This window comes from Suillus clintonianus (genome assembly GCF_016758775.1).
Source record: "Suillus clintonianus strain FC179 chromosome Unknown DEU56scaffold_48, whole genome shotgun sequence".
Lineage (NCBI taxonomy): Eukaryota > Fungi > Basidiomycota > Agaricomycetes > Boletales > Suillaceae > Suillus > Suillus clintonianus.
In genome coordinates, this window is record NW_024539272.1 from 1 (window position 1) to 10161 (window position 10161).

General features: G+C 47.6%; 4 protein-coding genes across 4 annotated transcripts; 2 read left to right on the forward strand and 2 right to left on the reverse strand.

The window, feature by feature from the left end:
- Positions 1-806: 806 nt before the first annotated feature.
- Positions 807-1926, reverse strand: DEU56DRAFT_981518 (glutathione S-transferase C-terminal-like protein; the record flags this gene model as incomplete). The annotated part of the gene is made up of 5 exons (XM_041359841.1): positions 807-1026; positions 1082-1591; positions 1649-1753; positions 1811-1831; positions 1891-1926. The coding sequence occupies 5 exons, from the start codon at positions 1924-1926 to the stop codon at positions 979-981; spliced, it is 720 nt and encodes a 239-aa protein (XP_041207147.1). The 3' UTR covers positions 807-978.
- A 1826-nt stretch (positions 1927-3752) lies between these two features.
- Positions 3753-5045, reverse strand: DEU56DRAFT_417613 (glutathione S-transferase C-terminal-like protein). The gene is made up of 6 exons (XM_041346127.1): positions 4841-5045; positions 4768-4788; positions 4606-4710; positions 4041-4550; positions 3840-3990; positions 3753-3773 (listed from the first exon to the last, which is right to left on the reverse strand). Exons 1-5 carry the CDS (start codon positions 4874-4876, stop codon positions 3943-3945), a joined length of 720 nt encoding a protein of 239 aa, XP_041207148.1. The 5' UTR covers positions 4877-5045; the 3' UTR covers positions 3753-3773; positions 3840-3942.
- Positions 5046-5421: 376 nt separating this feature from the next.
- Positions 5422-7339, forward strand: DEU56DRAFT_417602 (uncharacterized protein). Its single transcript, XM_041346126.1, has 2 exons — positions 5422-6080; positions 6130-7339. Exons 1-2 carry the CDS (start codon positions 5508-5510, stop codon positions 7033-7035), a joined length of 1479 nt encoding a protein of 492 aa, XP_041207149.1. The 5' UTR covers positions 5422-5507; the 3' UTR covers positions 7036-7339.
- A 937-nt stretch (positions 7340-8276) lies between these two features.
- On the forward strand, positions 8277-9966 carry DEU56DRAFT_810743 (uncharacterized protein). The gene is made up of 4 exons (XM_041353525.1): positions 8277-8714; positions 8766-8922; positions 8974-9128; positions 9184-9966. The coding sequence occupies exons 1-4, from the start codon at positions 8322-8324 to the stop codon at positions 9526-9528; spliced, it is 1050 nt and encodes a 349-aa protein (XP_041207150.1). The 5' UTR covers positions 8277-8321; the 3' UTR covers positions 9529-9966.
- The last annotated feature ends 195 nt before the right edge of the window (positions 9967-10161 follow it).

Below are 10161 nucleotides of genomic sequence, written 5' to 3' on the forward strand. Positions count from 1 at the left end.
ATTCGTCTAGGTCAATTGTCAACTTTTACTGCACCTTTCCTTCAAATCTGAGTTTGAGTGATGTTACCACCTTTTCCCGATCATACAATTCTGTAAGAAAATCAGTGTCATTTACAAGGCCAAACATAGCGATTTAATCCACGATAGCAGGATTGTGCTAGTTCTTGTGATTATGTACTATATATTGTGATATATGACCTTCTACTTTCTTCACCAGTTCACTGATGTACACCTGCCGAGCATGCGCGATTGTAGTTCACCTCCCCACACACAGCTTCTGCATTTTTTATTCATTCCTTGAGAATACTGCGAAGCACATGGAAAAGACTTATGGATGAACAGGTCTGTGTGCGGACCATGCGTGGAAGAGTTGGAGAGAGCCTGAGATTGATCCCCGATAATGGCGTTTGTTTCATAATGCACCGTACATATGGCATAAGAGGGAACAATTATCAAGTGCTCAAATTTGTCGAAGTTGCTCTCCTTCTGGTTCATGATAGGAGCTGTTGAGATCGGAACACCGCATGCAATGTTTGAACCATTCAAAAACATTCCATGCGTCACTCGGATAATGACAGTGATTCTCGGCATAACGTTTCGCAGTTACCGCCTGCGCTGGGGTCATGTACAATTGGGGTGAAGCTAGACACCGTCACGCACCACAAGTCCACAACCCACGAAACAAACTATAGCGGTAACAAATGATCACCGCCGTTATCTCTTGCTGTGTTCTTGGTCCGTGAGTTCACACATTTGCAGTATCAAGGTCACAACATGCGTTCTTGCATATACACGAAGAATGAATTTAAGACGACACCATAATACGACACCATAATACGACACCATAATACCCTCGAGACTAGAGAACTTGTATAAAATCACGGTGAGCTGTTGACCAAACGCTAGAAAATTGGACCGAACGAGTCAAATGGTGGTTAATGACACAATCTGCATGACGATACCCCCTGAAAATCCTGCTTATTTTGCCAATCCGAACTTCTTTGTGAATTTCTCTACCACAATGTCCTATTGAACCAGATGTCATGACATTAGCGACGACTCGGCAAGCTAAAGGACGCACCTCGTGGAATGTGGATTTGAAGCTCTGCCTTTCCAGCAATCTTTGCACATACCCGTTAAATTTCGCATACTTTGGGTCTTCTATAGCCTTCCAGAAGCTTCCCCTCTCCTCATCTTTGTAGGCACCAATTCCCTTCTGCAACAACACAATTAATCTTGCCCAGAGCGGCGTGAATGAAATGTCCGCAAAGGTGTACTGGTCACCAACAGCGTATTTTCCACTGTCGGGTAGAATGTTCTGAATGGCATTCACGCCGGCGAGAAGAGCGAGATGTGTAGTTTCCGGATTGCCAAAAACAAACCTCTTGAAATCGGGACTGAATTTAGTGGATACGATCTCGACGAAGAAACGGGCCTTGGCGCGCAGCACAGGGTCCGCAGGTACGATACCGGAAGAGGGGTACAAATCGCCTATGAACTCAACGAGGATGAGAGACTCTGCCAATTTAGTAGATTCGGGAGAAGGATTTTCTGGGGCTACGTCGGGCCCACCATAGGTAATAGCCGGTATCTACCGTCAATGCTCTTCAAGATGCGACCACCTTACAAGCAAGAGTGCGGCGCATACCTGGTTGGCGCGGTTCACTTTTGGGGCGAACCACTCTGGCTTAATCAACAAACTGATCTCGCATCTTTTGAATGGAGCGCCAGCCTCGGCGAGGGCAATTTCAGTCTGCACGGGTTGAGCTGTCACAAAGGGCAGGTGTTGTCAAGGCTGATAAGGGCATACCCTTTGACATTTTGGGCACACCTATGTGCATGGGTCAACGTCAGTAGAAGGACTCATAGCATACTGCAAGTATGCAGTACCTTCGAAGTGTAAAGGGTGATCTGTTCTTGAGCCATGTGTTGGTTCTGAAGCAGATGGATATCGAACGCTAGTCGTCGAGGTATCAGATTTGGGAGATCGGATAAGCTAGACGTGATTAGTTATTATCTTGAGCCAAGATACTTATACGTAGGTCGAGCTGTAACATGCACTAAATGATGATTGGACTGACATATCTGTACATGCAGAATAACGAAAAACTGACACAATCGAGATCAGCGCTAACAGAACGCGGCATATGTTGACGCGGCCCTACCACCTTCAGATATCATGCAGCTCGCAATACTAAAATTTTGTCCTCGATGAAATGTTGGTCGTACATGGACTCGTACAGCGAGGATGCAAATTGTAGCACGTCGTCGCAAGCGTCTCTGCGGTCTCTATTGACTATAATGGTGCGGCGTCCTATTCCAATGGACATCAGTTGTCTGCAGAAGCTGACACTAACCATTATCCAAGCGTTATCTTCGCTATGCCAAGCCTCGTTCATGTCGCGTCAAACTCCATCCATGCTGCCTCATGCCGCGTCACTGCTGCATTGATGTTTCTCAGTGCTACGTCACGAGCACGTCACCACACATGCTCCGATCAATACTATGTCGCGTCAACTGCCACCACGTCAACATTTTCTGCATCCTACAAAATCAACTTATCTTACATGAGCTTGGTAGAGTCATTATAAATTTCGTCTGCCTCTCTGGCTCTTGCGTGGTGCGAGAAATGTTGGGCTGGCACTGCCTAGAGTGTCAACTTTAGGGTGGAAACGAGCGTTGAAGCCACTTACCCACATGCAGGGCCCCCCGTGGCTAGCAAAGTAGCCAGCAACATGCCAAAACCGAGTGCCACAGATGAGTAGATACATTCAGCGAGACAGGCGAGATGGCGTGAGGCGACCTGCTCAAATGTATGCCTCGTAAGCTAAGGAACGCATGATTTTGGGGTCCACCTTATGCGACAGGTAGAACGAAGCGCCACCAATACAAAATGAGTGCCTAAAGGTGGTGCCGTGGGTGACTACCTGTAAGCGTGGACGCTCGGAGTTGTTGTTGGTCCGGAGTCCCTTTGTAAATTTGCCAGCCAATTCAGATCGTTCATCGTTTATCGAGCTCCAAGTGAAGTTTAAAAGGCAGATTTGGCAAAAGAGGGGTATTTTGACGCCGTATCCAGCTTCATCGACGTGATGATTGGCCCACGGAGGATGCACAATATCGGATAAAAGCGTTCTCGATCATCCGCCATTCCACATTAAGAAGGTTGGAGAACAGCAGTGTGGGTTAAGGTGCCAAAGCGAGCGCTTTTACAATCCGATCGTGCCTAGGTCGTAGCAGAAGATATTCCAAGGAGCATATACGTTGTGCATATTCAAATTGACCAAGAATCTTACACAGACTGTAAAGTGTCTATGTGTAATATTTTGAGTATCCCCCATCATGTGAGTCACGCTCACCAATTTCTTTCCGATGGAGTAGGGCCAGCGGCCTCAGCCTAGATCAAGGAAACCAGGCTACGATGATGATGATCCTGACTTTGAAGCTGCCTTGACATGACACATGGTTGAACCTACTAGTCGCGTGCTGACTAAGCCATGGAAAGGGCCGGTGGAGACCCCCCTGTGAAACCGTCACGGTCAATATATTTCCAAAGCATATCAATCGCAGACCACTTGAATGTCCCGCAGGTTCTTGCTAGAGTGGCAATTGTAGGTCGCCCGTGGAATCATAGAAGACTGGAGATATCAACGAAGATTTCGGTGCATGGCACTGCATGCGAGATAGATATTCATGACAAGTAAAATGAGTTTGCTGCAAAGTTCAAGGCTTAGTCGGTGCTCAGCAACACGCCATGGCGCAGCTCGTCAACTCTACTAGAAATATTCCCGGGGTAAAATAACAATAAGCGAATATTTTGTATCGTGGCCCGAGGACATCACCTTGAGCCGTCGACCACTCGATAGAAAATCAGTCTGAACGAGTCAATTTAATGATGGTTACACTATCTTGATATTTTACAGTTGACAATGTCCTCTTATGTGCTTATTTCGCCAAGCCGAATCTTCTCTTGAAAACCTCTTCCACAACGTCCTATTGACCAGTTGTCATAACAGCAGCAATCGGCAGACTAACGGACGCACCTCGTGGAATGTGGATTTGAAGCTCTGCCTTTCTAGCAACCTTTGCACGTAACCATTGAATTTCGCATACTTGGGGTCCTCCAAACCCTTCAAGAAGCTCTTCCTCTCCTCATCTTTGTAAGCACCAATTCCCTTCTGCGCCAATACACTCAATCTTGCCCAGAACGGCGTGAATGCGATGTCTGCAATGGTGTACTGATCGCCAACAGCGTATTTTGCACCCTCAGGTATAAGGTCCTGAATGGCTTCCACGCTGGACAGGAGAACGGCATGAGTTGCTTCTGGGTTTCCGGTTGCAAACTTCATGAAATTGGGACTGAATTTAGTGGATACGACCTCGATGAAGAAACGGGCCTTGGCGCGCAGTACAGGGTCCGCAGGTACAATACCGGAGGAGGGGTACAAATCGCCGATGAACTCGACGAGGATGAGAGACTCTGCCAATTTGGTAGACTCGGGAGAAGGATTTTCTGGGGCTACATCGGGACCACCATAAGCAAGAGCCGGTACCTGCCATCAATGCTCTTCAAGATGCGATCTTCGCAAGTAAGAGTAGGGTGCATACCTTACTGGCAAGGTTCACCTTTGGGGCGTACCACTCTGGCTTATTCCCTAGATCGATCTCGCATCTTTTGAATGGAGCGCCAACCTCGGCGAGGGCAATTTCAGTCTGTATGGGTTGAGTTATCACAAAGGGCAGGCATCATCAAGGCAGATAAGAACATACCCTTTGAGCGTAAGGGCATACCTATGCGCATGGGTCAATGTCAGTAGACGGGCTCATAGCATACTGCAAGTACCTTCGCAGTGTAAAGGGTGATCTGTGCTTGAGCCATGTGATGAATGTTGAATGCTGGTAGTCGTTGAGGTAGGAGATTAGATGAGCTAGATGTAGTTGGTTACCATCTTCCTAAAGCTGTAGTACTTATACTTGGTCCGTCGAGATATCGATGAGTCGCATGACTAAATGAATCTACGGACTGACCGGAATATATCTGACGCAATCGACTTGCTTTATCAGCACTACTGCAGCTGACAGATCTGTGAGAATAGGGCCTGGTCAAAAAAGTCTCCCCCGCACCCGGTTGCATTCAAATTTCACTCGTCAGTTAGCCCTTCAAGATGTGGGGCCTAGATTAAGATCTAGGCTGCAATGCCGACTGACCCTTGAAACTCAGTGAGAATCGAGACACATTGTCAGAATAGAGCTAATATTATAACAAGCGCTTCAACCTAGAGGAAGTTCGCCGATATCTATTCAGCTTGATGCCGCGTTGGAAGTTGTGCTCTATCGTCTGCCTCAATTAATGATGCGCTCTTCTCGGTAGCCACGGTCGCAATAAAATTGACTCAACTCACACTCACGAGGGCAAGCAGTTAGAAGCCACTGAACGGTGATTGACAAGGTAAGCTCGACAGTCTGAGACGGGCCTGAGATACCTTCAAAAATACCTGCGACTTTCGCAAATGTCCGACATCATTTCCAGGAAAGGCATTGACCCTGAACGTGCGTCGCGTGTCCACCGCTTGCTTATTTGCACTCTTATCCATCAATATCGACTGCTCTGCATGGCTACCTGGACAATATTTTCGCCACAAACGCCAGCAACCAATTCATTTGGAAAGAAAGACCCTGAACATCCAATGCGCATGAACATATACCGTGTCATGAAAGCTGTCTACCATATGTTAGACCCATCAAACGAACCGAGTTCCACAGTTGATGAAGTAAAACATATCGCAACCCTTGAATACACAGCCTTGCAAGAAAAACCAGGTCCCCCTGACATATCAAACCTCTTCATACATCTGCGCCTGTCCACAGAGATTGATACGCGCTTTACTGTTGTCTGTCGTGACATGCAGATCGAAGACAAAGGAGAGAATGTTTGCATTTCCCTCCCCAGCGAGCTTACACCTGTTATAATGGACATCTCTGGGTTTGTCCGCGAGTTCGTCTTCAGAAGGCCCACCATTGAGTGGAAACCAGCTTCGGAAATTAGGTTTTGCAATATGGTATGGCAGGAGCTGCAAGCGGAGGTAATTGTTAATTTGTATTCATCCTCATCATGTGAATTGACTACGCTAGAAATACCATCAACGTGTTTCACAGCACCGACAGGAGGTTGGTGGTGGCACAGATCTAGACACCATTGTACCACAGCGATGCTCGATGTGCTCCATATGCACCTCTAGTCTTACCCACTGCAATAGCTGCCAGGTTGCATCGTGCAGATCGCTTCGTTGCCGTGGATCTTCTGAACCCCCACTTGCACGTTGCATTAGCCATCCGAACGAGACACTATGTTTTCCATGCCTTGAAGAGCAGGGGTCCCGGAGGAAGCTAGAGAAGTGTCCTGTGTGCGAATTTTGGTGCCGTGCCACGGATATGACCTCGTGTTGTGGTCATCCCATCATCCCTCCAATTTCTCGCGCATCCTCCACTGAAGAGTATATGCATGTGATGACTCTCTGCTACCAATCAGATCGTGTCCACCCACCCAAGATTGGTTCCTGCAACGATTGCATGCTGCCAGGGTGGCAGAGTTGCAGAAGCAACGGATGTTGGTCAGCGTACAGTGTGCTCTGTCCAGAATGCACGAGTAATGGTGTAACGTGTATGTGCCAGAGCACGTGGGCATGCGATATTTGCGCGGAACACGACCCAAACATATTTATCCACTGCCCGCGCTGCGACAGGCCATTTTGCACCTTTTGCACCTATATCGACACATGCGGGCGGTGCGAGCGTGCCTCCCTCTGCAATGACTGCATTGAGGAAGCGTCGGATGCGGATGACTCCGCTGAAGATGCGCCTGATGCAGATGACTCCGCTGAAGATGCACCTGATGCAGATGACTGCGCTGAAGATGCGCCTGATGCAGATGACCGGGTGGTGGAAAGGGTTACTGGGCTCACCGCCTTCGCATGCTGCGGGAAGAGGCTGTGTGATCACTGCGTGCGATGGCACATGCTGATATGGTGTCAGGGTTGAGCCAATGCAGGAGATGGATGGACTTCAATGCACAAGACGTACAAACTCAGATGCATCACTCTCACTATTTGCGACGCTCAATGATTTTTTTCTTCTCGTCACAATGAGACATATTCAAGATAGGGTCACTGACCAATAAATAAAGAGGAGGGTGAGAGGATCCTGGACATTGCATGATCTCCCTTCCTCAAAACCAATACCATGACATAGCTGACGGCGAGAAAGTAGTTGTATGTGCCAACAAGTCCAGAGATTCGAGCGGGTATGTAGGTAGTTCATGCTATGCGACGAAGCTGCAAGGTTTCTAAAGGGGAAATAAACATTAGTTGCTTCCGTTGACGATGTGGATATGTGACTGACATTTGTATCAAGTACCTCGGAACCGGCGTGTCGGACCATCCTTCTGCGGCGCCTCCTTCAAAATATTTTTGCTTCGTCGGCACGCTTGTTGGTAAGCCTTCCCAAAGATCGGCTGCAGCGAAGGCAAAGCGTTTCCCCTGAAGTGTTTTCACTTGACGAAATTTGGTGTGGGTATAAATACTCGTCTCTGTCATGACATCCCTTGAAGCCAGGAGAATGATCTCCATTGCATCTTCTGATGTCTTGAGATGTGAATGGCCCAGATCAACGCCTCAATGGTATACTACTCGTCTTCCACCAGATATCCATAGAACATTACTAGACTGCGATCCTTGAAGAACCGTTAGAATATCTGTTGTGACTGCGCCGAAGAAGTGTCGAATGCAGGTGCTGGAGGCCGTGTTCACTAAACTCGCCGCGACATGCGATAACTGTCTGGCAGGGGTGTGCGATCGCTGCGCCAGAAAGTCCGTAATCATCTTTCGACTCTGAGAATGGAAGTGCAGTTCCGTTGGGTAGCATAAAGTGTTCTGGCCAAGAAGAGTCTCCATCCTGATGGACACGAGAATCCCACGCCCCCATAGTTATAGGGTCATTTTTCGCGGATTGTGATCTGACCGGCACCGACCATGTACGTGGATGTAATCTTGTTGAAACTTCCGAGCAGTCCCCAGCAATCCGGACGTCCGACTCGGATCCTGCTGTGACCGGTGAATTGGAACATTAAAAGTCGTGAACAGAAGTAAGAAGATAAGGCATGGATTGAAATATCTGCTGTGATCATCATGGAGCTTGTCTTGGAAGGTAATCTGGACCAGACGACGTGGTCTAAGGGTTCGGGGTGAGTCGTCGGGACTCGGGGCAAGCTTCTGACCCCATCACGTGGTCCCATTTTAAGCGTTCATCTCGCTTTCATCCTTCCTGCTATGCCATTTGGTGAATTGGTGTGCGGTGCGCCAGGAAGTGGTAAATCAACCTACTGCTATGGCAAGCACCAGCTATTTAATGCTTTGAATCGCCCGATTTCTATCGTGAACCTCGATCCAGCTAACGACAACATCCCTTATCCATGTGCGATTGACATCGCTTCTTTAATCACCCTCCAGGATGTCATGGACGAACACGGTCTTGGCCCCAATGGAGGCATGCTTTACTGTATGGAGTATCTAGACGCCAACTTCGATTGGCTTGAGGCACGGCTGAAAGAGCTGGGGCCCGACGCATATGTGTTGTTTGATGTACCTGGTCAGGTGGAGCTTAGCACAAACCACGAGGCATTAAAACACATAGTACAGCGATTAACAAAGATTGGGTTCAGGGTACGTTCTATGATGTCGATTCCGTCGTTGGGATTCACTGAACAACGCTAGTTAGCTGCCGTTCATCTCTGTGATGCGCACTATGTGACCGATGCCGCGAAATATGTTTCCGTACTTCTCCTGTCTCTCCGAACTATGCTACAATTAGAACTGCCGCATGTCAATGTTTTGTCAAAGGTTGACCTGATAGCTCAATACGGAGACCTGGGTGCGTGTTGTTGACTACGTATCACATCGGTGTCTTTTACCTTTCTCGTAGACTTCAATCTCGATTTCTACACGGAAGTTCAGGATCTCTCCTATTTGGAGAACGCACTGAATGCTGCGTCACCACGATATACTGCTCTCAATATGGCATTATGCTCTGTAATCGAGGACTACGGTCTTGTGGGATTCGAAACGCTAGCGGTTGAGGTATAGCGATAGGATTTCTTATGTGGTCCGATTATTAAATCATTCGCTTGAACAGGATAAAGCATCGATGCTACACCTAACCCGCGCTATCGATCGAGCGACAGGATACGTATTCGTGCCACCGCACGACGCCCCAGCACCAGAAGGGACACTGGAAGATTCGTCTGTTCCTGCATCGACGAGACCAAATACCTTTTCACTGTTCTCATCTGCTGCGGGCCCGATGGCAGGTAGCATTGGGGATGTGCAGGAACGTTGGATCGATGCTCGCGAGCAGTGGGATGCATTTGAAAGCAAAGAGTGGAGACAGGAAGGACAGATGATCAGGGAAGCGAGGGATAGGGAAAACGCGATGCAAGCTGAAGGGAGAGGGAAGAGTGGGATCAGAGAAAGGAAATAGGAAACAGGAAAAGCGCGTGCACTTTTTTTTTGTGAGATCCATGAATTTACCAGTTGCCAAAGTCGGGAATTTTGACCACACCCCCGAATCACGATAAGACTTTTTTCCAGGTTTCATGTGCAGATTCCGGGGAATACTTATATACTGTATGGTCTTGAAGGATATTCCATTTCGAATCCACATGCGACCTTCTGGATGTTAGTTAGTTAGGACATACTGTAGAGACTAGGTTCGTCACAGGTCACAGCCATCAACGAATCGAACCTATTTGGTGTGACTGTCACACCAATTTTTTGGGGGCCGAAGCTAATTTGTGACATGTGGTAAAAACATACAGAAAAACATATAAAAAACATACAAAAAACATATAAAAAACAACAATGTCCAGCTAGATTCTACCTGTTACTTCTCAACTTTATAATAAGATATGAATCAGACAAGAAGCCCTTGACAAAATCACAATTTCCGAAGCTATTTTTTATGTGGTCACAGGTGACAGGGTAATTCGAAGCTGTGACACTAAGCGTGACTTTGTCACGTGCTGCACGTGACGAAGCTAGTGTCGTATCTCTACAGTATGCCTCCAATGGAACCATAGCTTTTGGAGGCTGGTACGTTGAATAAACTAGGATT

Coding starts and splice junctions, on each gene's coding strand:
- DEU56DRAFT_417613 (XM_041346127.1), bottom strand. CDS start 4,876: ATGGCTCAAGCACAGATCACCCTTTACACTGCGAAG. Junction 4,789..4,840: donor TCACCCTTTACACTGCGAAG/GTACTTGCAGTA, acceptor CCATGCGCATAG/GTATGCCCTTACGCTCAAAG. Junction 4,551..4,605: donor AGGTGAACCTTGCCAGTAAG/GTATGCACCCTA, acceptor CATTGATGGCAG/GTACCGGCTCTTGCTTATGG.
- DEU56DRAFT_417602 (XM_041346126.1), top strand. CDS start 5,508: ATGTCCGACATCATTTCCAGGAAAGGCATTGACCCTGAACGTGCGTCG. Junction 6,081..6,129: donor GGCAGGAGCTGCAAGCGGAG/GTAATTGTTAAT, acceptor TGACTACGCTAG/AAATACCATCAACGTGTTTC.
- DEU56DRAFT_810743 (XM_041353525.1), top strand. CDS start 8,322: ATGCCATTTGGTGAATTGGTGTGCGGTGCGCCAGGAAGTGGTAAATCA. Junction 8,715..8,765: donor TAACAAAGATTGGGTTCAGG/GTACGTTCTATG, acceptor GAACAACGCTAG/TTAGCTGCCGTTCATCTCTG. Junction 8,923..8,973: donor AGCTCAATACGGAGACCTGG/GTGCGTGTTGTT, acceptor CCTTTCTCGTAG/ACTTCAATCTCGATTTCTAC.